Genomic DNA, 24269 nt, shown 5'->3' on the forward strand with positions numbered 1-24269 from the left:
GCATCCCGGAGGGTCTGAGTTCCGACCTCCTGATGGACATGGAGACGGTCCTGTCCGGCTCGCACATGGACAGGGACAGCCTGCTCACCTGGCTATAGAGATGCCATTTTGTGTCAGCCTTAAGAACACTTGGTGTGGATTGTTGACACTAACATGAGAGGGACTTCATCTGCCCACACGTGATGGATGTTCAAAGCTACCCTCCTTCGCCCCCTTCAAATAACCTCACCTCAAGTGATGAAATGCTGGAATTCTTCCTTTTGGGCGGCTTCTGACAGAATCCACATGGTAAAGACACTTATCTAAGGACACACTAGGCTATTTGAACCGGGTTTGAGCCCACTTCAAAGTCAGTTCTTCATGATTAAGCCACCTTGCACATTAGAAATCAACAGAACAACAACAAATAATTCACAAGGTCAAAATAGTCCACAGCACTCTCAACCATGCACGGACACGTGTGCTATGCGTGTCATAATTAATGCAATGGTCATCTTGTACAACAGAAATAAACATGATGACTCAAAATAATCACTCTAGTTAAAAAAAAAAAAGAAAAAGAAAAACAAGTCCATAGCGCACAAGCACATAGAGGTCTTATAACAAATGTGATGGCTTCTATGGCCAGTTATTGATAACCACCACTATGCACAATATAAACCAACAAAATGACTTGATAGAATCCACAAAATAAAAAAATCCAGTGAACTCCTTGGTTATGCACGGGCACGTGCGCAACGTCAATTTACAATCATATAATTAATGCGATCAACACCTTGACGAATACAAATAAACAAAGCAACTCAAAATAATCCATTGAGTAAAGAAAGTCCACAGCACATGCATGCATGTGCAAAGTATTTGCCATATAGCTAATGTAATGCCTCCTCTTTCTTGCCAGTTGTACATGATAACCGCCACTTTGCACAACAGAAATAAACAGAACACCTAAAATATTCCAGAAAGTACAAAAGAAAATAAAAAATCTACAGCACACAGGTGCTCCAAATTCATGTCATGTGATTTATATATGATGGCTCCTCTCACCAATCATGACAATCGCCACTGTGCACAAAAGAAATAAACATAACTAGAAATAATCCACAAAGTACAAAACAAAACCTCCACGGCACATGTGTAATGTATTTGTCATATAGTTCATGCAATGGCTCAACCGCATTGAACTACAAATAATCCACAAAATCAAAAAAGTCCATGCCATGCACAGGCAAGAATTATTACTAACTGCCGCCGTGTAAAATAGAAATGAACAGAACATCTAGAAATAATCCACATAATAAATGCTCAGTCAGTGTTATGTAATGCAATGGCTCCTCTCGCCAGTTATTCATAATAACAACCACATTGCACAGTAGAAATAAAACTAAAAGTACGCTACAAAGTCAACAGAGTTCATGCCATGCATTTCAATCATAACTGCCACTTTGCACAATACAAATGAAAAGAAATCTTAAAAATAATCCATAGCCAAAAAATATCTCCAAATGAAGGGAAGGTGTTAAAGCTTTAATCAAGTGAAGTAATTATACGCATTTGACGTAAAATTTGTTGTTTATTGTGGTTTCTCGTACCAATAGCCATTCCTAATATTTTGCTCGTCCGATTGAGCAACTCCAGCGGGTCGAAATATTAGGTACGGCAGTGGAAATAAATTCACTGAGTGAAGTACTGACAGCTGTTCCTAATATTGTGGTTTAGGCTTTTAGTGTGAGGTGGTCATTTTAAAGCTGTTCTTACTGTTAAAGGTGCAGTTCAGCTTTTTATCTTGGCAATAAAAAATAAATGAAGACTTTTAAAGGCCGCTTAAAGGAGCAACGTACTAATTGTAGATGCTGCGGGGTGTTTATGATTTTATGTGTATCGCTCATACCCCCTCAGTGCAACACACTAGCTTATTTATCTGAGGATGATGCATGACACTCCCTGTATGGTATATAAATATATATGTAACAATGCATTGTATGATTACCATCTATTTAGAGTTTTGTACCTTTTTTTTAAATGCATGTGCTTTATATCATTTATTCTCACTAATCTTTTGAAATGCATAATAAACATTTAATAAATACAAACCATGGAGGTCGGTTATGTGTACGTTAAGAATATTTACTATAACTGTACAATATTAACTGTCATGGAATTATAGAGAAAAATAAACCACTATATGATCAAAGTCAAAGTCTGCCATTTTAAGATAACAGATTGCTTTTTAACTCCCCACCCTCCCCCTCCCCCTTTTTTTTTTTTTTATTTATTTTTTATTTTTTTAAACCATGCTTGTTTTATTCAGATTGTATTTGTTTATTCTTCTCAGGGATATTACAAATATGTATTAACAGTTGAATATTGTAACAATTTTTGTTTTAATTTCAAGTCATTTAGATTATTTATTTTATACACACCACACTGAAAAGTTCCAGGTTCCACCCCTGCTCTGAACCTCACTTTCTGGGATATTTTTGCAGGAGGTGAAGGCCTGGTTTCACAGGCGTGGCCATCTTGGAAACGGGAGTTGGCCCACTAATGAATCATCAAGTGCTGAGTGCAGTAATGGGGTGCCCTGCATATGTCAAAATTGAAAAGAAACCTTTATTTAGACTGTTCTGCATCTGAAATATATGCGTTTTCTCTATTCATTTCTGCATGTAACTTAAAAAGTCACCTCTAGTTCTCTGTGGCTCATTCGTAAGTGCTAAAATATTCTGGCCTAATTTATTTTTAACCTTTGGGAACCAATAGCAGGGATTCTTTCTTTTATGTCACGTAAAAATAACTTAAAAGGAACAATAATGATCATCAGAGGATAACTTAAATGACTCGTAGGATTCACATAAACACGTGCTTACTTTGATTGACACGTGATAACTAATCGTTGAGGAACTAATTCAGTTACCCTCCAAGTGCCAAAAGCGAGACACACACGCCTCTTTCGTGTAAGTATATTTTCATAAATATAACTCTTTCGTGTAAGTATATATTTATATTCATAAATGTAACAGACAAGCTAACTACTTGAAAATACTTCGTTTTTGTAGCTAAACCGCCTCCCTCGTGATTTATTTAATTATGTATTTTTAATACGATAATGATGATAATACAATTCTACAGACAGTGCGTGACTTTAACCGGCGCTCATTGTATCGCGTAGCGTCAAAAGTGTTTAAAACAAATCGAAATATAAGCGTTGGTTTTGTTAGGCCCGAACCCGGAAGTAGCGATGGGCGGAGGAGTGGCTCAGCTAGTTGTCAGCTAGCGGCTATCGCTCGAAGAAGGGACTTTCCTCCGCCGCATGACTTATGACATTTCCCCGCGGTGAGTGTGCCGACAGCTGTAGGAATTTTTTTTGTGTGCATGAGTGTACAAGTGCTTCCTTCCCTTAAAAAAAAATAAAATTGCAATCTGACTATTATAACGTCATTAAGGCGTTTGTTGTACTCCCCGTGATAAACCCCGTGAGTTTGCGGGAGCTAGTAATGTTAGCAGGCTACTTTCTTGTTTTACGGCGAGCGTGAGTGTTTGTATTTTATTTTTGACTTTTTAATTAACTGTGCAGTTAGTGAGTTTTGCTTAAAATGCCACAAAAGATGATTTAGCTAATGCTACGTGATGGTTTGTTAACAACAGGAAGCGTTTGTGTAAAGAACCCATTTCCTCTTTCATTTTACTCTTAATCTTAAACCGTCCATTTGCAATACTACTGTCTCTTGATAAGATAATTTCCCTCAAATTTAGCATCCCCCCCCCACTCAAACTTGTCTTGATACGAAAAATGATTTTCAAATGGTCTTAATGTGTAATCCTTTAAAGACGAAATTAAAAGAGGAAATCGTTTTTTAAAATTATTATTATTAATCTTGAACCGTCCATTTGCAGTACTACGACAACTACTTGATGCTTGACGACATGAAATCATGTAATTCTCCTCAAATTTGGGATTTCTTCCACTCGAGCTTGTATTGGTAGGAAATGTTCTTCAAATGTTATTAATGTGATGCTTTGGTCATTACATGTGAAGTTGCTGGTTAATGTTTATGTTATTGTGTTTCTTGTGTTCCTTCAGGTGCTGCTCAGACCAAAAGAACAGGAGTAGCTCCTGTTACTTTTAGTAATTTTTTACATTTTCTCACCGCGGGTTTCCTCTCGTGACATGGAGGGCTAGACCCCGGCAAAGGAGATGCCTTGAAGGAGGGGGAGAGGTTTGAGATGTTTGTAGTCTGTATGTGTGTCTGGGAGTGTTTTGTTAATGCTATACAGTGACACCTTGACTTGCGAGTTAAATCTGTTCCGTGACTACGCTCGTTACTCAAAATGCTGTTCATCTTTTCCAGCAACCCAAAAAATACTTGTAACAAATTTTTTAAACATGTTTCAAGAAAAAATAGCACTCTACATTGTTGTACTTGTATAAAAATATACAGTACTAACAACATAAAAGCCTGTGCAGAATTAAACAGTGGTTATTGTGCTGCTCATTCTGGTGTGTGCACCTTGGCCACCAGGGGGGGCAGTATAATATAGACATACCACATAGATTTGGTAATAAAAGAAGACTGTCGCAACTAAGATGCAGATTCTGTATTAGTCATTTTTGGCCAAGGATAATGATTATATACCTGTGAGTTGTTTATGCATGTGTTGCTACCACTTATGATCAATTATCAGTTGCTTATAGGTTGACAATTGACATAACATCAATGCGAGTTCCATTAGCCCGTCTACGCCATTTTGCATTGTGTGTTGGCATTAAGCTGCAAGTTAATTGCAGTTTGGTGAAATACAAAATGTGTATAGTAATTCTTTTATTTTTAGGTTTAGTTTTTCAGTAAACCTCAACTGGGAGTGGTAATAAACAGCATGATACTTTTTCTTTCCCCACTAATGGCCTAACTGCTGGATGTTTTGACGTTCGCTCCCACGATCAAGTGCTCGTTACTAAAATTTTTGCTTTCAACTCAAGACAATAAAATCGGCCGAGTGACAGCTCATAGCTTGAAAAACACTTAATTCCAGGTACCACTGTATTTTACTATATTTTGAATAAACATGCACATGACAGATGTACAAGAATTTTACATTGATCCGGGCTGATTTGGCGTTTTTAATCCCCTTTTATTTGTTTATTGTAACCTTTTTTTAATTTATTAATTTTTTATAATTGTTTAAAATTTATTTTTGATGGGGATAGATGGGTGCTATCCCTTTTTTGTCCCTTTAGTTTCCTTTTTACTGTCTGCTCTCAGTGTGTGTGAGTGACACATCTCAAACATCTCCCCCTCATGAGGGGCATCTTCTACTCCTCTTCATCATCCAAAAACATGGAGACTCTCGTTCAACTCAAAAACAATCCATTTCTGATGGGTCTGTGTCGCAACGGACCCCCGTCTGACCTTCAGTATGACAACTCCTCAGGTAGCCGTCATTGTTTGAGGTCCAACCTCTTGACATGTGCTGTTCTGTATCTAATAATGTCCTACTAGTATGCCAAAGTTGTCCTAATGTACAGAAATGTCTCACAGTAGTGGAGAAAAATATTACTAGTAATATGCAGTTGTTCTACTTGCGCACTGATTCGTCGTGCTAAAGAGGACAAAGAGCAAACTAATATGTAGATCTTTAACTGACTAGCCTTGTTATCGAATAAATGTTCTTTGCCTGCTTCCCCGTATCAGCATTTTTCTTAGAAAAGGGGGAAAAACCTACTCTTTAATATTATTTATTTAAGAAAATACTACTTTGTTTGAAAATACATTTTTCAAATTCTTCTCAAAAAATTACATTTTTGTATGGTATTTTTTTCCCAAATATTCAGACTTTTTTTTCTTAAACATACTTTATTCTTGCAAGATTAATTTTTATAAAATTAACTTTTTTTTTCTCTAACACTAAAAACTTTTTGAAAAATTATGACTTCTTAAATTTACAACTTTTTTCTTAATGACTTACTCTAAATCTTAAAAATAAAAAAATCTTGAAGAAAAACCTTTCTCCAGAAATATGACTGAAATGTATTTTTTCCTCGAAAATACTTTTCTTGAAAGACTTGTTTTTTTTTTAAAAGTAGAGGAGCGTAGTAGAGCCGCTGCTCCTCCGCATTGCGAGGAGCAAGATGAAGTGGCTCGGGCATCTGGTTAGGATGCCTCCACAACGCATCCCACGTGGAGGAGACCCCGGGGACGACCCAGGACGCGCTGGAGAGACTACGTCTCCCGGCTGGCCTGGGAACACCTCGGGGTCTCCTCCGCGGAAGAGCTGGATGAAGTGGCTGTGGAGCGGGAAGTCTGGGCTTCCCTGCTAAAGTGAAAGAAAATGGATGGAGGATCTTAATATGAAATATGACTTTTGTGTCTTATATTCTGATTTTTTTCTCTAAAAATGACGTGTTAGAGAAATGACTTTTTTTTTTCAAATGCCTTTAAATTTGTTTACTGAAAAAAATACTTCTCTCACAAATTTTTTACTTTTGTCTCTAAGAATGTTATTTTATTTTTACTGAAAAAATGACTTTCTCAGAATAAAATTGACTTAAAAAATGACTTTTTTTAAACTACAACCTTTTGTTGTTTTTCTACGTCGCCACCCCACCCAAAAAATGAAATGTGAAACCTATCTTGAAAAAAGAAAAAAACATTTTTGAAAAAGCTAGAAAAAACTTTTCTTACAAAATGGTATTTGTCTAGGTGAAATCCGCCAATCAGAAAATCACGCGGATAGGTTTTGCGTTTCGGCCATCAGTTTTTATTCTTTCTTTAAAAAGGTGCGTCTTGTTTCCAACGTCCTCTGCAGAGCTGTTCCGCATCTCCACCTTCGCCCGCTTCCCGCCGTCGCCCGTCACCGAGCGCAGCCTGGCGCGCGCCGGCTGGTTCTACACGGGCGTGGGCGACCGCGTGCAGTGCTTCCGCTGCAATGTGACAGCCGAGGATTGGCTGGCGGGCGACTGTCCGGCCGAGAAGCACCGGCAGCTGTCTCCGTCCTGCTCCTTCGTGCAGAGCCTGCCGTCCGCCGCCAACCTGCTCTCCTCCTCGCACTCGGCCTTCTCGCCGTTGCGCGTCGCCCCAGCTGTGCCGGTAAGGTTTTCCCCAACAAAAGAGAGAGCTTGGACTGATGTCGTTTACTAATTTCTTCTCGGGGATTAATCAAGTATGGTCATTCATATTTGTTTTTCATTTTATTCATTTTAACCATAATTGTTATTAGTAGTTATTAGGCTTTATGATAATTGTCATTATATCTTTTTTGTTTCTCCCCCCATTCTATAGCTTCCTGGTCCAGGCCCGGCCGCCTTGAACCCCGCGGGAGGTCCGGGCGAGGAGCCGGCGGGCTACCTGAACACGGGCTTCTCCGGGCCACCGCCACCCTCCAGCCCACTCAGCTCTCGCGGCGTGGAGGACATGTCGCACCAGCGTCCCACCTGCCACAACCCGGCCATGCGGCGGGAGCAGGACCGCCTGGACTCATTCCACGCGTGGTCGCTGTCCATCATCACGCCCACCGAGCTCGCCAAGGCCGGTTTCTACTTTCTGGGGCTGGGCGACCATGTTGCCTGCTTCAGCTGCGGCGGGCAGGTGCAGTAAAAATACTTTTTTTTTTTATTCCAAAAACTTTATTTTTCCACCCAAAAATTAAGCTGTTTTGGGGAAAAAATAGTTTTGAAAATACAATTTTTTTTTTGGGAACCCACTAATAAAAGTTTTTTTTTTTTTTCTTTAAAAAGGGCTATTATATATATATTATTTTCTCAAACCACTTTGTTTTTGGAAAAATATAAAAAATTATTTTTGGAAAACCTTTGCTTTTCTAGAAAAGAAAACTTGAAAAATCAATTTGCATACTTTCTGTGCAAAGAATACAACTTTTGTTCGTAGCCTTGCGCAATAGGAGACTACTGTAGTATCTTGGTCGGATTACTTTAATTATAAAATGCAGCGTTTCTGAAAAAAGACAAATTTAAAAAAATAAAACAATGATCAAACAGATTTAGCTGGGAAAAAAAATCCAAATTCCATCCAAAAATACAATATTAAAAATACAACTTTTTTTTCTCAGTTATTTTTTTCTCAGTTATATACTGTTATTTGTATATAACTGTAAAGTTATTTGTATGAGAATCTGTAAATTGTAAAGAAATACGGAAAATACAGAACAAAATTGTAAAGAAATGCAATTTAAAAAAAAAAAAAGTACTTTCTTTAAAAATACTTCAAAAAAACGTTTTTTAAGAATAAATACAACAAATTATCCAAATAAAAAATTGTCTAAAAATAACGTATCCTTTAAAAAAAAAAAAATTTTCTTTAAAAAAAAATGCAGCTTTATTCTGAAAAGATGACAACCGTATGTATCTGCAACAGCTGAGCAACTGGGAGCCGGGCGACCGCGCGTCGTCGGAGCACCAGCGCCACTACCCCAACTGCCGCTTGGTGCGGGGCGACCGCACCGACAATGTGTCGCTGGCAGGCGCGCCTCCCGCCTCCTCCTCGTCCTCCTCGCAGCTCTCGTCCGCTGCCCTAAACAACGTGTCCAACCCGTCCATGCAGCAGAACGACGAGCGGCTCCTCACCTTCGTCAACTGGCCCACGCGCATCCCCGTCAGGCCCGAGCAGCTCGCCAAGGCGGGATTCTACTATGTCGGTGAGCAATTAACATCTCTATTTCCTATGATAGTGGCCCTCCTCCCTCCACGTTCTAATGGATGCAGCATCTCCATGAGATTAAAACTTTTGTTTCTCAAAGAGCACAACTTTATAGTTGTAAAATTGCAAGTTTTTTCCCCCCTTTGGAGCCAATTTGAACTATTTTGTTAACCAGTACAGCAGCATCTCTCGAGGCAGCTAAACAAATCTAATAGTGTGGTTGTAAACAAGTTGTACTAGTTTTTTTTGTGTGTGCTAAGGTCGCAATGACGACGTGAAGTGCTTCTGCTGCGATGGAGGTTTGCGCTGTTGGGAGTCAGGAGATGATCCCTGGGTGGAACACGCCAAATGGTTTCCACGGTAACAGAAAATAAATAAAGATTATGAATGTTGTGCAAACAAATGAGATGTTAATTGTTTTTTGTTGTTGTTCAGGTGTGAGTATTTGCTGCAGGAGAAAGGTCAAGAGTTTGTGCACCAGATTCAGGCGCGCTTCCCCCGACTCTTTGAGCAGGTTTGGTTCACAATGCTAAAATGTCTTTTTTTTCTCAAATTGATATTTAAAAAATGCTCGTGTCTGTCTCCCAAAAGCTTCTGACAAATGGGGACAACAGCTCCAGAGAGTTTGTGGATCCACCAGGTGAGTTTGAGCTATTATTGAATAGACTTTAGAATTTTTGTTCCTGAAAAGTGTATTTAGTATTATTGTTAGCCATTGTAGCATTATGCATAGTTTAAACACTGGGAAATAAAAAAAACTGTACTCAAATAATGATTCAATTAAATTGCATGGCACATAAAAAAGGGTTCTATTTTAGAAAAAAAAAAGGTTTACAAAAAAATTTAATTGTTGTTGTTGAGTAAATTGTAATCTTAGGTCTTTTTTCCAAATAATTAATAGTTTAGTGAATATAATAGTTTTAGTTTGTTTTTTTAAGAAAAGAGGAGTTTTAAGTCTTATGAAAAAATGTTTTTAAGAACTAAATCATAAGAATATATGTATTTTTGGCAGAGGAAACATTGAGTGCTTTTTAAAAAACTATTATTATTCTGTGTGGTCCGTAGTAGTGCACCTTGGACCAGGCGACGAGCGCTGTGAGGACGCGGTGATGATGAACACACCGGTCATCAAGTCGGCCCTGGAGATGGGCTTCGAGCGCGGCCTGGTTAAGCAGACTGTGCAGAGCAAGATCCTCAGCAGCGGCGAGAACTACCGCACCGTCCAGGAACTGGTCTCAGACCTGCTCAGCGCCGAGGACCAGAAAAGGGAGGAGGAGCGGGAGATGATGGCCGAGGCCATGGCGTCGGGTACGCCCCTCGGAACGCCATTTTGTGTCTTCTCGATTGAGTATATGTAAATGTACGCTTGTGTTGTTCTTTCAGATGGTTTCACGTTTGTGAAGCGACACCAGACAGCTCTGGTGCAGCGGCTCAAAAGCGTGGAGCCTGTGTTGGAACATCTCCGAGAGCAAAATGTGCTCAGTATGTAAACTCGCACATATTCACATAAGCCTCCGGCTGCTGAGCCGTCCACTTGACTGATCTTTTGGCTGTTTTTCCAGAAAAATATCATCATCTAACAAGAACAAAGTCACATTTTTGCTAGGAAATAGGTTTACAATACTCATCTCGAAAAAATACCACTTTTCTAAAAACTAAACAAAATAATTTTATGACTTTCTTGAAAATGACTGAAAAAAAAACCAACGTACTTTTGATTGTAACTTTAAAAAAAAAATCCCTCTGAAAAAACAAGCCTACAATTGTTTTTGAAAGACGTTTATAAAAAAAAAAAAAAAAAAAAAAAAAGTAATTCTAACGTGTTGTATGATTGCTTTTTTATTCTCAAAAGTAGGACAAAAAAAATACTAAGATAGTACTACTATGATTTTAAAAAAATCTTAATTACCCCAACGTTTTTCTTTTAAAAAAAAAAAAAAAAAAAAAAAACTATTGCGCCAAAGAAAGATTCTTAAAGATGACTTGATGACATATTTTCTCATAAGATTAAAAAATAGCGAAAATGTCTTGGGAAGAAAAACTATTCTAAAGGGAGATTGTCATGAGTACTTAAAAAATAAATCCTTGAAAATATGACTCCAATAAGATTTGAACTTGTACTATTTATTTTTTTTGACAGAAATACTTTTGCCCGTTCAAAAAAACCCCACAACATATCTAAAATATCAAGACTTTTCTCATATGGCGTTCACACAAATAATATTGCAATCAGTGAAATGCCGCTAACGATGCGCTTACTACGCAGGCGCTGAGGAGTACGGCGGGCTGCAGGCGCAGACGTCCGCACAGCAGCAGACTGCTCGTCTCATCGAACTGGTCCTCACCAAAGGCAACGCGGCTGCCGAAGTTTTCCGCAACTGGATCCAAAAGAATGACGTGCACCTGCTAAGAGAGCTCATGGGTACAAAAAGACCATCACAAAGTCTACACTCCCCTGTTCAAATGCAAGGTTTTTGTGATATAAAAATGTCAGGAAAAGTTTACTAGAAAAGCTGAACTTGGAGATGAGAGGCAGTTTAATGGTGTGTGCTGACTCGTATTTAACATGAGTTTGAATGTGATTGGTTAATTCTGAACATGGCGACACCCCCCGTTAGTAACTGAAGCAAAACTGTCAGGAAAAAAACAATTAGAACAGCTAAACTTTATTTGGTGTTAATCAGAGGCACTCTAAAATGGTGGCTGGTGAGTGCTGAGACCAATTTAACATGTTTTAATTAGATTAATTCTGAACATGGCAACATTACTTTTGTGTGTGCGCACACTTGTGCAACCACATCTCAGTATTGTACTTCCGCTCTGTAAAATATTTTGACATGATTAAACTACCTGGCATTTGAGTAGGGGTGTATAAACTTTTAATATCCACTATATATACATACTATTATACTATGGTGATATCTTTTTAGCTCAATCCAACGAAGCGGCATCCCCTAGCCAGGACCTGTCTGGTCTCCCCATGGAGGAGCAGCTCAGGCGTCTTCAGGAGGAGCGAACGTGCAAAGTGTGCATGGACAAGGAGGTCAACATCGTGTTCATCCCGTGTGGACACCTGGTGGTGTGTAAGGAGTGCGCACCGTCCCTGCGCAAGTGTCCCATCTGTAGAGGCCTAGTCAAAGGCACCGTGCGCACCTTCCTTTCATAAAATGTGCCCCACCGCTATCTTGTTCTAACTTCACTGAATGTAACTAATAGCTTTCTACAAGAGCCCCTTTCATACCTACCGTCAAATAAAACAGTTGAATCGCTACCCACATGCTTTGTGTTGAAGGCAATTGTCATCCCTGCGTACAAACTTGTGTGAAAAGCAGGATGGATTCATTCACCAATTTGCCAAGAGGACAAGTTCTAACCACCTTCATGGCCATCAGAGAATATTCAGTTGTGCCGTACACTTACTCTCGCCCCATTTCCTGGCGCAGTCATGAAAGACCTGGCTGAGCCGACAATTTGCTGCCCGTGTGTAATCGACAAGTGTCAAGAATTAGCATTCGTGCTTAAACACAAGAAACAATGCATGTCTTGTCCAATGTTTTTGCAATGTGCATATCTAATAAAACAATGTGACTCACAAAGGGGATGGCAGGAACCTGTAACCAGAGGATGAAATTTAGCATTTCCACTTTTGTTGGAAGCTGCTGTCACGCATCTACTTATCTCAATATGGAAAGGCGCAGCAGCTGAGTGAAAACCCAAGACAGTCATAGATCACTCAGCTTTTTCAGCATCACACATTTGGTTAGGATACATGTGGTTATCTGGGACAAATGCTTTCAACAAAGCGGTGTGGGCAGCGAAAGCACATTTAACTTTGATGTGACGCCAGCAAGACTGGACCTCCCACATTAATACCTTTCACTAATGATTAATAAATGAAAGGCTAGTCTAGCTGAGAACAGTCAGCATCACAACAATAATACTCAAAAGAAAATGTATGGATTTCTGATTTGTATAAAGGAAATGAACTTTTTCTGCTAACCCTTGTGTGTTCCAAGTTGTGAATACAAACAGCAGTACATATCCAGGCTTGGTTTATACAAATATTTATTAGCCCACAAGTCTCTCTTCCACCATTTCAGATGATTCCAATCTGTAGAAAAGCAAATAAAAAGGGAAATGTTAGATGGGGAAACAAAATGGTTATTGCAATGTCATCACTTACGAGTCCTGGCATCAGTGGTTCCTTTGAACACATCACTAACATTCAGACGGGATATTTTGACATCACATGCTCAGAACTGACTCACTATTTATTATTTTTTTTATCTTAGACTCACCTTGTTTGCGACGTCCAAAGCATCATAGTCAGGCGCCAGGCGGACGTACGCCTTCTTTTCGCCGTCCGGCCTGAAAGCAAGCCGGGATTAAAACTCCAGGCAACTTTTGGTGTCATTGGCCAAACGGCGTTTGAACGTACGCACCTGATGAGCGTGTTGACTTTGGAGACGTCGATGTCGTACAGTTTCCTGACGGCGTGTTTGATCTGGTGCTTGTTGGCTTTGACGTCCACGATGAACACCAGCGTGTTGTTGTCCTCGATCTTCTTCATGGCCGACTCGGTGGTCAACGGGAACTTGATGATGGCGTAGTGATCCAACCTGGAGACGGGTCATTTATTTTTAGTCCAAATCTCTCTAATTACATGTTAAGCATTACCTAGTTACTGTTATAGTTAAGGTGCATCAGTCGTATAAAAAAATGGAATCACAATGGTCATACTTTGATCGCTTTAAAGCATCACTTGCACCACTCTTTCCACCATCAGGGAGGGTCTTACTTGTTCCTGCGGGGGGCACTCTTGCGGGGGTACTTGGGCTGTCGGCGCAGGCGGAGGGTCTTGGGTCGACGGAATGTTGGAGAGGTCCGGATCTTCTTCTTCTTCTGGCTGTGGACGCCCTTCAGCACGGCCTTTTTGGCCTTTAGAGCCTTCGACTTGGCCTCCGTCTTGACGGGGACGGCTGAACGTGTTAAAAAAAAAAAAAAGTCACGCTACCGTTAATTGGTAAATAATAGTAAAATTAGCAACTCCACTTACAGTTAACATTTTATTTAATTGTTAACTTCTAATTGTTAATACAATACAAAATAGGAATTCTGAGGGGTTGTCGTACAGTTTTTGTTTGTTCGCAGCTATAATCGTTTTTGTTTACAGAGTAATTATTGTACGTTTATTTTTTGCTAAAGAAATGCAAAATGTTTAGTGAGCTTTTTACAAAAGAGAAGGTGCCACACTCCACCCATTGCTAGGTAAAGTGCATCATTTCCGCGGCATTATTTTCACTACATCATTTACAGTGCCCCACAAAGTGGGCCAGCGTGAGAAATGAATCGGGCATTCACTTAATACGAAAAAACAAATATTGAAAAATACAGCAAGATGTTAGAGGAGCTTAATCAATGCTTAAAAGAAAGACTTGAAAAAAAGTTACATACTGCAGGTGAAAATACAATTTTAAACATTTGCACATATTTTATTTGTTTGGTGCCTTTTTTCCACTAAAATTGGTCAATTGGGACACTAATTCTTACTTGCCTATCATTGAATGTTAATTTATTGTAAATACTAAAAAAAATTTCTTAATTTGACAACAAAAAAATGTAAATACAATTTTATGAAGCAGCATGAATTCTATTTATTTGATGGAGCAATTGTTCCTAAAATTGGTTAGTTAGAATTTTTCATTCCTACCCGAATCAGAATCTTAATTTGCTAAGTATGTCAAAAACACAAGGCATTTGTCTCTGGTATAGTTGGAGCCGCTCTAGTATGACAAGACAGCAATTTGACAGAAAATACTTTTGAGACAAAAAAAAAAACACCGTACAGAGTCACTATCATTAAATAATTTGTTTATTGTAAATTCCAAAATAAAACATCAGTAAGATACTTTAATTTTATTAAATACTTTAGTTATGTTTTTTGAAATACAATTTTTAAAATTAGCACAAACTTTGTTGGATGAAGTTTTTCCTGAAATACCCTAGTGTATTAGTGTATTTATCCATCATCTGGAAATTTTTTGAACATTTTCCCGATAGTTATTCAATTAATTGTTGAGTCCTACCTTAAACTATGAGGATAAACCATTATAAACCTTTTATAGGTGGAGGGCCACCTACTATTTGCAAGCGTTTGCTACTTGTGGTGGATCTTGGTCACGAAACCCGCACGAATAGACAATACTAATAATAAATGTTATCCTAACAGAGCAGAGGTGGGGGACTCCAATTGAACAACTTGTCTTGTTTTAATTTTAAAGACAAAAGCAATTTTTTGGTGCCGCTTACTACCAACCCAGCAGTAAGCTTTGAAGCAGAGTGCCTCGCTGGACTCTACTTGCTTGAATTTCGAATTTTAAGACTTCACTTTTACTTTACATAATGTTAGCCTAAAGCATAACTGTCCAAATCATTTTCAACTTACCATCTCAATTGCAAATACAAAATACCAATTTGCTTATTAAAAGTTGTTTTTTTTCCTCCTTTATATTAGTGTAGCTTCACAGCTCATCGTAATTCACAAAGGTTGAATCCAGACATCTTGACTCATGCTTGTTGAATGTTTTTTTTGTGTGTCTTTTTTATATTTCGGAAAACTTTCACATGACTTAGGCAGCTATGCTACTAAGCTAACGATATGTGACTTACTCCCACCTGATACGTACACACGCAATAACGTTTCACGATCGTAAATATGTAAACGACGTGACATGAAATAACGTTAATGAACACGAAATATTTAAAGGAACGACACGTAACAGTTTACAGGTGCTTAGCAAATGAAATTGCTAACATCCCTAGCCTTCACGTGAACCTAACAAGCTGGCCTTCACGCGAAGCAGCCATTACTGCGGCTAACGGCTACAAACAAACAAAAAGCAGTAGGTGCAATTATTGACCGTTTTACATAACTGTCAAAGTTGCGACAAACTAGTCAAATTGCGGAGCAGCACGAGCGCCATTAGCTAAGCACAAGCAGCATGTACACACGCCGGTGGACTCGCACGCGTCGGTCAACAAGACTGGGGGCCTTTACATGGTTAATTTTGATGTTATCGTGAAGAAGTATGCTTTCACGTTACCTTTTGTTCGTCGTGATGACAATAAAATAAATAAACGTTCATATGTGTCGAAATTGGAGCATTCAAAGCGTACAGACATACGAACCTGCCTTTTTCACCTTCGGTGCCATGTTGGGGAAAGGAAGACAGGATGGGGTTTCCTGGGCTATAATGCAAGGGCTTTTAGATGAATTATCGCGATACTTGGCATGTGACGTCTCTCCGAGCATAGGACTCAATGTTGCGTTTATGTAGTGAGGGAATTTTTTTCAATCCTTCATAAAAGCTGATTTTTGTTTTTGTTTTGTTTCCTTGTTACCATTGTATAGTCTTAAACTTAAGACTTTTTCTCTATTCGCTCACAAATGTATTCTTATCTCTACAAATGAAACAAGACAGTAGCACTATAATGCATCACATTGATAACTTCTTGATTCTTTGACTACCTCATTTAATTAGAGCCATTGTTTTTTTTTTGCGGGGACGTTATAACACGATTCCAAATGCAGCACAATGTGCCAGCATCCTCAGTCTTTTGGATTTCTTGCAGTCCACACATTTAATGTCCTGACAACTTTGACCCTCCTAGTTTAACGTTTCCGTAGACTCAGCTCTAAAGGGGAGTGTCCTGTCTATTTCTACATCTATTCTGTGTACTAATACTACCAACAGCCACTAAGAGTCAGAGAAATACCCAGATTATAATACAGTTTTTCCTTTATTTAGATGTACAAAGAACAAATAATATTGAACTGTTTCTAAAGTCCATCTTCTACTCCTTCTGTTGCTTGTTCTTTTTTCTGCAGAGATGACAAAACATTTAGTGCACACGAGAGAAAAAAAATAAAGTCACACATTTGTCTCACCTGACTTGTTTTTTCAGAGAACTTGCGGTTTTGTTCTTGCGCTTTTGCATGTTTCCTCCACTTTGCTGCATTTTCTGGACTTTTTTGGGCTGCTTCTTCATGAACTGCGGTGTGGTGCAAATGGTGCTCCGAGTGGGAGGCTTCTTCTCCAGCCTCCTCTTCACTTTGCTAAACAACACCAAAAAAAACCCTCAAATTCAAATGATGAAGTGCGAAAAACAAAAACTATAAACTATTCTTTGTACCTGTGTAACTTCTTGAAGCCAACCATGTAGTCCGGTACGGGACAGCCGGCTAGTTTGATGACGTTAGCAATGCTAGCGGTGAAAGATGACATTTATAAAAGATTAGCAACCTGTAACATCTTTGAAGGTAGCCTATCATTTACTGAATTTATCATTGTGGTTGTACCTTCGCAGGAGGGGTTTGTCGTTCTCTGTGAAGAAAGTGATGGCTCTGCCTCGATGTCCCGCTCGGCCCGTACGACCTGAGGAGATTGCGTTTGATTAGTGATCCATTATGCTTGAACGGCTGGCTAGAATGTTCATAAACATTTTTCCTTTACTGACTTACTTTTTCATCATATTCATTTGAATTACTTTGAAGAATCGTATTCTTTTCAGTATGATACGAATGATTACAAAACATTTAAAAACAAAAATGCTACATGTACATAAGATTTACTGTCTTTAATGTCTTTTTTTTTTTTATTTTATAACTTTTTTTTACTCTTTTATAATTACATCGTTTGAAAAATAATCTTAATTGATGATGAGGTCAAATATATTGACATTTCCAGTATCTTCCCTTATCTTTTGTGAGTGTGGAATTGAAATACATGTGAACGTTGCTGACCGATTCTGTGAATGTATTCGACGGCGCTGGTGGGGAAATCATAGTTGAGCACCAGGTTGACGCCTTTGAAGTCGATTCCTCGTGCCAGCAGCGCCGTGCAGATCAGCACCCAGATCTTGCCGCAGCGGAAACTCTCCACTACGTTGTCCCGCTACGAGGAGACGAGGACGGTCATTTTGTCACGTAAGAGAATTTTTTTTTCTTTTTAATATTATACTTGTTGCTGTGTGCGCTCGGCGTGGATGACGTCCACATTGATGCCCTCGTAGACGAGCTCGTGGAAAAGCTCCCGCGCTCGCTCGATGGACTGGACGAACACCAGCACGGGAGGCAGGAAGCCCTGAAAACACAACGATCAATCTTTTATTTATGACATTATTTTATTGATGATCACTTTGACAGCAGGAAGCCACATTCAAACCTTCTTGATGATGTCACGCACTGCCACCAGCTTGCCGTTTTCCGTGCCAACAAAGAGCAACTCCTGCTCCACAGAATCCACTGCCGTGTTCCTGAATAAGATTCAGGTCAATTGCATTGACAATAAATTCTATAAAAAATAAATAAATAAATAAATAAAAATACATCTGCAATGCGTTTTAAAAAAGCATGCCACACCACCTAAAAAAAATATAAATGCATAAAAATAAAATGTTAAATATATTACTGTTATCATTAAATGTTCTCGTCTGAAGGCAGAGACACTGCAGGAGTATTTTTACAAACAAAATAAAAAATGTTAAATCCAAAAAAGAAATAATATAAAAATACTCAATAATTGTGAAGAGTGAGAAAAAAAACCTACATCTCCAGTAAATTTAAAGGGAATTGTTTTTTTAATTAAGAACAAGATATCAAGATAAAATAATAAAATAAGATGCAGGAAAAAAATAATTAAAAAAATACAACAAAGAAAATAATAATTGATTGACCCAAAAAAAAACGTATGCAAATACAAGGATTAAAAAATACCAATACAAATTTGGGAAATGGGTTTTAATTATAATTATGAAAAACTTAAATACAAAAATAAAACTAAAACAACAAAAACATACCATATTTTCACGACCATAAGGCACACTTAAAAGTCTTACATTTTCTCCAAAATGGAAGGAGCTCCTTATAATACGGCGCGCCTTGTGTGTGCAAAATCTGTAAATGTTGTTGTGTGACTTTCATGAGCGCTCCGCTTGACTGACTGGGAGCATTTCCTGCCGACACACTGCTTATATAGAGGAAAGGCGGCCGTGACTGAGGACAGCATGCGGACGCAAAGGGGGAAGGGTGCGCGTGACAGAGGACACTAAAGATGCGTCCCCATAAGGTATATAGCGCCGGTATGTGCATTGTCCAAAATCGCTTGTCATCGCTTTGGCTAAATGGCACCTACGAAGAGACACGCTTACGAAGCACAGTTTAAACTGCAAGCTATCAGTTACGCGGAGGAACATGGGAATCGAGCAGCCGCGAGAGAATTCAAGATCAACAAATCCATGGCTCGCAAGTGGAGGAAGCAGGAAAACGAGCTTCGCCAAGTCAAGAAGACGAAGCTGAGTTTCCGCGGAAACGAGGCGAGGTGGCCCGAGTTGGAAGAGCAACTCGAGCAATGGATTTATAAGCAAAGAACAGCCGGGAGAAGCGTCTCTACAGTCACCATTCGACTGAGGGCAATGACGCTTGCAGAAGAAATGAAAATCGAACATTTTCAAGGAGGTCCGTCTTGGTGCTTTCGTTTTATGAAACGGCGCCATCTATCCATCCGGGCAAGGACTACCGTGGCGCAGCAACGTCCGGCGGATTACAAGGAAAAGCTGGCCATCTTCCGCTCCTACTGCAGTAAAAAGATTGCCTACAGACACATCCAGCCCAACCACATCACCAACATGGACGAGGTGCCGCTCACTTTCGCTCACTTTCGACATCCCGGTGAACCACACTGTAGAGAAGAAGGGGACCACCGCGGTAGCGATACGCACAACGGGGCACGAGAAGTCTGCTTTTACTGTTGTGCTTGTTTGCCATGGTAATGGACAGAAACTGCCACCTATGGTGATTTTTTAAGAGGAAGACGCTGCCTAAAGAAATGTTTCCAGCCGAAGTCATCGTTAAGGCCAATCAAAAGGGCTGGATGGACGAGTAGAAAATGAAAGAGTGGCTGAGTGAGGTGTACGTAAAGAGACCGGATGTTTTTTTTCCACGCGTCACCGTCCCTGTTGATCTGTAACTCCATCTCACAGCCGCTGTGAGAAACCAAGTGCAACTAAGACTGGGAGGCAACGCCGGCCGGGCAAGTTACGACACCATATGTGAATGGATTGTGGACATATGTGAATGGATTGTGAACAGCCCCCCGGCAACGAGACTGACTCTGACAATGACGAGAGGGAACCCGGCGTGTTTGCTGGAGAACTTGTCCAGCTGTTCATTTCAGATACAGAAGATGAGGACTTAGATGGATTTGTGGATGAGGATTGATAAAAAAATAACGTGAGTACATTGTTAAATACTTCAATAAAGTACAACCGAACTCAGTTTTAAAAACATTGTTTTCGCGTGCATGCATGCTACCGTATGTTTTAAGCTAGCATATGTTTTACCATGCCTGCGCCCAATAATACAGTGCACCTTATCCATCCATCCATCCAATTTCTGAGCCGCTTCTCCGCACTAGGGTAGCGGGCATGCTGGAGCCCAGCCCAGCTATCATTGGGCAGGAGGCGGGGTACACCCTGAACTGGTTGCCAGCCAATCGCAGGGCACATACAAACAAACAACCATTCACACCAAAAACATACAATTAAAAAAATTGGGGGGAAAAAAAAAAAAAAAAAAAAAAAAAAAAAGGTACAAATAAATACGTGGGAAGAAAAAAACAAAGTATGCTAACTGTTGCCACTATCAACACTATGTCTCTCAGCTTGTCAGCGTTTATGTTCCTGCAGCCTTACCTGTGCCCGATGTTGACGGAGACCAGGTTGTCGAGGTTGAGGCGGCACCACTGTTCCACGTCCTGCGTGCAGGTGGCGCTGAAGAACGCCCTGCGCACCTTAGCGCTGGAGCACGCCAGAAAAATGGCGGCCAGCTGGTCCCTGAAGCCCGTCTTGCCGTCCTCGAACAGCTTGTCCGACTCATCCACCACCAGCCACTCCACGCTGACCACACACAGAAAAAAAAATAAAACTCCTTTGAAAACACATTCCCATGCCAGAGTTAATAACCACCTGAACTGCATTTTAGGCAATCAAAAGTCTGAAAAAATTCATTTCCGGAAAAGACAACATGGTTAGTTGGGGGAAAAAGGGAATCATACATGTAGACTCAGCGTGTTTTCAATATCATACTTAAGAATTATAACCATTAGACTTTACACTGATTTGATCGGGCTGATCGGTATCGGCCGATATTTAGCATTTTATGCTGATCGGTTTTAATGTCATAATACGCCAATGACGTCATTGATCGGCACCGCAAAAGACATTAACTCCGCGTCGCCTTGTGCACAGTATATTTGAATCCGCCGACTTTGTACTATAAGGATAAAATGGGGAAAAACGTGCATTGGTTGTCACCGGTGCTCAGGACAGGAGAGGACGTTCGTTTAATGACGTAATTGATCTGCCCTGCAAAAGACATTAACTCCACGTCGCCGCGTGCACAGTATATTTGAATCCAAAGGCTAGTTTATTTTTATCCTTGTCGTGTGTCTTTTGACGTAGTACTGTAAATATCTGACGGCCAATGAAGTTATTCAAAACAAATAAAAACATGTCAGCGGCGTGGAACAGACAAAACGTCTGAGACAGACAATACGTAATGCCCGGATCAAACTACACGACAAATTAGCTCTTCCACGATTCCAGTCAGATTACTGAAATAAAATCTTGTTTTCCTATACCACCGCATCCCGTTTTTACGATCATTGGGCTTTATCTTGTCAACTCAAATGCGAACGGATACATACGTTACCGTGGCGATGACAACAAGAGTGGAGCGCGCCGACTTTGTATTATAAGGTCAAAATGGGGAAAAACGTGTGTTGGTTGTCACCGGTGCTCAGGACAGGCGAAGACGTTCGTTCAAGGCTTGCTTGAGGTATTTTCATGTACTTTTAATACGATACGGCTCGCAAGCAGGCAATAAAATGTTATGTAGCCTAGCAAGCTAAAATGACCAAAAAAATAAATAAAAACACAATATGGGTGAACATGATAATACATTCTGGAATATAATGAAAATTAGAATAAAATTTTGGGTGAAAATGTAGTTAAAAATATATTAAATAAAATAACGTTTAATAAAAAAAAAACTAAATTACAAATAAATTAAATATTTACAAAAACAAGTTAACACTCATATTTTGAAAAGTTTAATTACATTCATAAATATTTTAAAATAAATAAAAAATGTAATCAAGCCTTCCAATGAGCTCACATCAATGAATGCAAAATGCAACAAAACGGCTGCCGTTTCAGGTGACGCATTACCTGCTGAGGTCGATGGCGGGGGGCTCCTGCTTGAGCAGGAAGACGAGTCGATTGGGAGTGCTGATGAGGACGTCTGCGCGGGACGGACAACAAGCGAGTAAGAGAAACAACTCTTCAAGTTCCCGCGTTTCCACCATTTCAACAATGAATTTACCAAATTTTTTGTTGGACTGAGGTCCAAATTTGTTGGCCGTCACAGCCGCTTTGTTTAGGATGTGGATCCGGAAGCCGGAGCCCTCGGACAGGCGCAGCATCTCCCTGTGGGTCTGACAAACAAACTTGGTGTTTTTTTCAGCAGTTCTTAATGGAACTGAATTTGTATTAAAGCAGCTAATAAATACTCATGTAGTTATTGATTGCTATGATTATGACGAGGTACCTGGCTTGCGAGTTCTCTGGTGGGCGAGATGACGACGGCCCTGAAGCCGAGCTTGGCGGGCCGCTTGAGGTGAGCGAGCAGCGGGAGGCAGAAGGCCAGCGTCTTGCCCGATCCCGTCGGAGCGCACGCCAGAAGCTCGCGACCCTGAAGGACACGCCCGTTGTGAAGTCACAGACGCACATACGCTAAAATATGTACGTGTGTGTGTTTGTACAGACGTGCAACATGAGCGGGATGGCCTGCATCTGAATGGGCGTGGGCGTGCTGAGGCCGGCATCGCGCAGGTTCTGAAGGACCCGCGGGTGGAGCCGGTACTCGGACTGCAGCTCCTCGAAGGTGCACACAGGGTTCGGCATGTCACTGCCGTGCACGTTGATGCGGTGACAAGCGCGTACGCGGTTCACCTGAACCCCAACACAACGTAACGTTAGAATTTGTTAGTATATGTAGAAAATTCATTTCAAATAGTACAAATAAACTCTACATATGCTCAAATATAATTCACAGAAATACCTTTTTTTTTTTTTTTTTTTTTTGTTTGGGGTGGAAATTGGGCCCAAATTAAATTCAAATATTAAAGTGAATAGTGACATGAATTCCACAAAACTTTTGAATTTTTTTTTTTTCATATTTTAAAAATAGAAAAAATTATTATAAAAACAAAATTATAAAAAATAATTCATGAAAAAGAGACTATAAATGACATAATATAGACAATTAAAACAAATGCTAAGAATTAAAAGAATTAGTTTAATTATTATACTAGTATACTACTTAAACATTGCCTGACTAGTTAAAATCTGCTGACCTTCTCCTGATGAAGCTGCTTTAGCCTTTTCAGCGACTTCTCCTCCTTTCCGTCACCCGGATGGCTCTGGATCTTCCCATCCAGCGAGGAGGTCCAGGCGATCGTGTCAGGCTTTGATTCCTTCTGTACATCAACAGTGCCTGGAAAAATTTTTTTTAACCTTAAACATTAAATTCATGAACAAGTATTATCTACAGTGGTAGCTAAACTCAGGAGCGACCCCACGAACGAGTTTTGAGATATGAGGCGTGGGGGTGGGGTTGTAATGGAGTGTTGGCATTTCCATTTATCTTAATAGTAAAAAGCTGATTTGAAATGCAGTATGACCGTTTTGAGTTACGAGCGTGGTCACAAAACTAATTCAGCCAAAGTCACGGCACCACTGTACGTTAAGCGGTTCTGCAAATCATTTGAAGCTAATGTGACCTGTTAACTTTTTTGTCGACTTTTTCTTCACACTTTTCTCTTCATCCCGTCGCTTTCTTTTTTTGGCCACGGTGTCCCTCTGTTTATCCTCCTCGTCTCGATCCTCAGCTGTGCTCTGCGCTCCACTCGTCACGCCTGCGCCGAAGTAATCGATCGCAGAGAGCTGGTCGGACGATGCGTCTCCCGCATGTTTCCTGACAACCTTGAAAGACAACAGTTGAAGTCGGTATGTGTACACTTCGGTGTTATATTGAGTCATCCACCCCCCCAAAAATAAATAGCGAATGATAATCACGCCGCGCTGACACGTTTAACCCAAATGGAACAAATAGTAGCTCTTTTCATCCACCAAATCACTTTTTCCGTTTAACAATTCAACAAATGCACACGATACACGTACCTTGAAGCGAGAAGCGTCCTGGCCGAACCTTTTCAGGTCGAATTTAGCTCCAGCTCCGAGTTTCTGAAACAACTCGAAGGCATCCATCTTGGTCTGTAGGCTAAGCAAGTGCGCCAACTGCGCATGCGTGGTACGGATGTTCTTGTTTTGTGGTATTTAGTGGCAGTTGCTTAATGGTGCATTACTGCCATCACCTGGACTGGCATAGATACACTTGGGGGTGGGGGGGTTCTTTCCAAATCATAAGAATCTGAATCATTTTAAAAAGCCGAGTTTCTAGTTAATAAAAATGAGTCTGTGAGGAGTTTTCATGTTCTC

General features: G+C 40.0%; 4 protein-coding genes and 1 non-coding gene across 9 annotated transcripts in view; 2 read left to right on the plus strand and 3 right to left on the minus strand.

Annotated features, from left to right (window-relative positions):
- LOC133415983 (transcriptional coactivator YAP1-like) overlaps positions 1-2093 on the plus strand; it is an 11487-nt gene extending 9394 nt beyond the window's left edge. Inside the window, exon 8 of the mRNA XM_061702559.1 lies at positions 1-2093. This exon is cut by the window's left edge and continues 72 nt beyond it. Coding sequence (XP_061558543.1) covers positions 1-98 — 98 coding nt within the window. The 3' untranslated portion in view covers positions 99-2093.
- A 542-nt stretch (positions 2094-2635) lies between these two features.
- Positions 2636-14386, plus strand: birc2 (baculoviral IAP repeat containing 2). Of its 5 annotated transcripts, XM_061702553.1 has the most exons (14): positions 2636-2954; positions 3219-3333; positions 3895-3980; positions 4082-5430; positions 6805-7085; positions 7278-7583; positions 8370-8649; positions 8912-9011; positions 9087-9165; positions 9243-9291; positions 9717-9959; positions 10035-10133; positions 10918-11073; positions 11582-14386. In XM_061702553.1, exons 4-14 carry the CDS (start codon positions 5298-5300, stop codon positions 11815-11817), a joined length of 1962 nt encoding a protein of 653 aa, XP_061558537.1. In that variant the 5' UTR covers positions 2636-2954; positions 3219-3333; positions 3895-3980; positions 4082-5297; the 3' UTR covers positions 11818-14386. The 5 variants fall into 5 exon arrangements, with proteins under 5 accessions (XP_061558537.1, XP_061558536.1, XP_061558539.1 ...); XM_061702552.1 differs by lacking the exon at positions 3895-3980; XM_061702555.1 differs by lacking the exon at positions 3219-3333.
- On the minus strand, positions 12700-15898 carry rpl23a (ribosomal protein L23a). The gene is made up of 5 exons (XM_061702560.1): positions 15840-15898; positions 13450-13630; positions 13094-13270; positions 12950-13019; positions 12700-12762 (listed from the first exon to the last, which is right to left on the minus strand). Exons 1-5 carry the CDS (start codon positions 15862-15864, stop codon positions 12748-12750), a joined length of 468 nt encoding a protein of 155 aa, XP_061558544.1. The 5' UTR covers positions 15865-15898; the 3' UTR covers positions 12700-12747.
- LOC133416524 (small nucleolar RNA Z17) lies at positions 13349-13420 on the minus strand. The gene has a single exon (XR_009770257.1). It is a non-coding gene; the product is annotated as a small nucleolar RNA Z17 (small nucleolar RNA).
- A 550-nt stretch (positions 15899-16448) lies between the features above and the next one.
- On the minus strand, positions 16449-24056 carry ddx52 (DEAD (Asp-Glu-Ala-Asp) box polypeptide 52). The gene is made up of 15 exons (XM_061702393.1): positions 23952-24056; positions 23552-23753; positions 23126-23265; positions 22536-22721; positions 22318-22461; positions 22093-22204; positions 21939-22011; positions 20403-20606; positions 17876-17966; positions 17672-17794; positions 17455-17605; positions 17011-17086; positions 16845-16916; positions 16600-16767; positions 16449-16533 (listed from the first exon to the last, which is right to left on the minus strand). The coding sequence occupies exons 1-15, from the start codon at positions 24036-24038 to the stop codon at positions 16506-16508; spliced, it is 1857 nt and encodes a 618-aa protein (XP_061558377.1). The 5' UTR covers positions 24039-24056; the 3' UTR covers positions 16449-16505.
- Positions 24057-24269: the final 213 nt, after the last annotated feature.

The sequence above is a fragment of the Phycodurus eques genome, chromosome 17, assembly GCF_024500275.1.
Source record: "Phycodurus eques isolate BA_2022a chromosome 17, UOR_Pequ_1.1, whole genome shotgun sequence".
Classification (NCBI taxonomy): domain Eukaryota; kingdom Metazoa; phylum Chordata; class Actinopteri; order Syngnathiformes; family Syngnathidae; genus Phycodurus; species Phycodurus eques.

Bases quoted from the DNA above. Each gene is read 5' to 3' on its own strand.
- birc2 (XM_061702553.1), top strand. From the start codon at position 5,298: ATGAGGGGCATCTTCTACTCCTCTTCATCATCCAAAAACATGGAGACT. The intron at 9,012-9,086 runs GTAACAGAAAAT...GTTGTTGTTCAG, and splicing joins CACGCCAAATGGTTTCCACG to GTGTGAGTATTTGCTGCAGG. The intron at 9,292-9,716 runs GTGAGTTTGAGC...TGTGGTCCGTAG, and splicing joins AGAGTTTGTGGATCCACCAG to TAGTGCACCTTGGACCAGGC.
- rpl23a (XM_061702560.1), bottom strand. From the start codon at position 15,864: ATGGCACCGAAGGTGAAAAAGGCAG. The intron at 13,271-13,449 runs GTAAGACCCTCC...ACCCGTCTCCAG, and splicing joins AGTGCCCCCCGCAGGAACAA to GTTGGATCACTACGCCATCA. The intron at 13,020-13,093 runs GTGCGTACGTTC...GCTTGCTTTCAG, and splicing joins AAAGTCAACACGCTCATCAG to GCCGGACGGCGAAAAGAAGG.
- ddx52 (XM_061702393.1), bottom strand. From the start codon at position 24,038: ATGGATGCCTTCGAGTTGTTTCAGAAACTCGGAGCTGGAGCTAAATTC. The intron at 23,266-23,551 runs GTCACATTAGCT...AAATTTTTCCAG, and splicing joins GTCGACAAAAAAGTTAACAG to GCACTGTTGATGTACAGAAG. The intron at 17,606-17,671 runs GTATAATATTAA...GTCTCCTCGTAG, and splicing joins CCGAGCGCACACAGCAACAA to CGGGACAACGTAGTGGAGAG.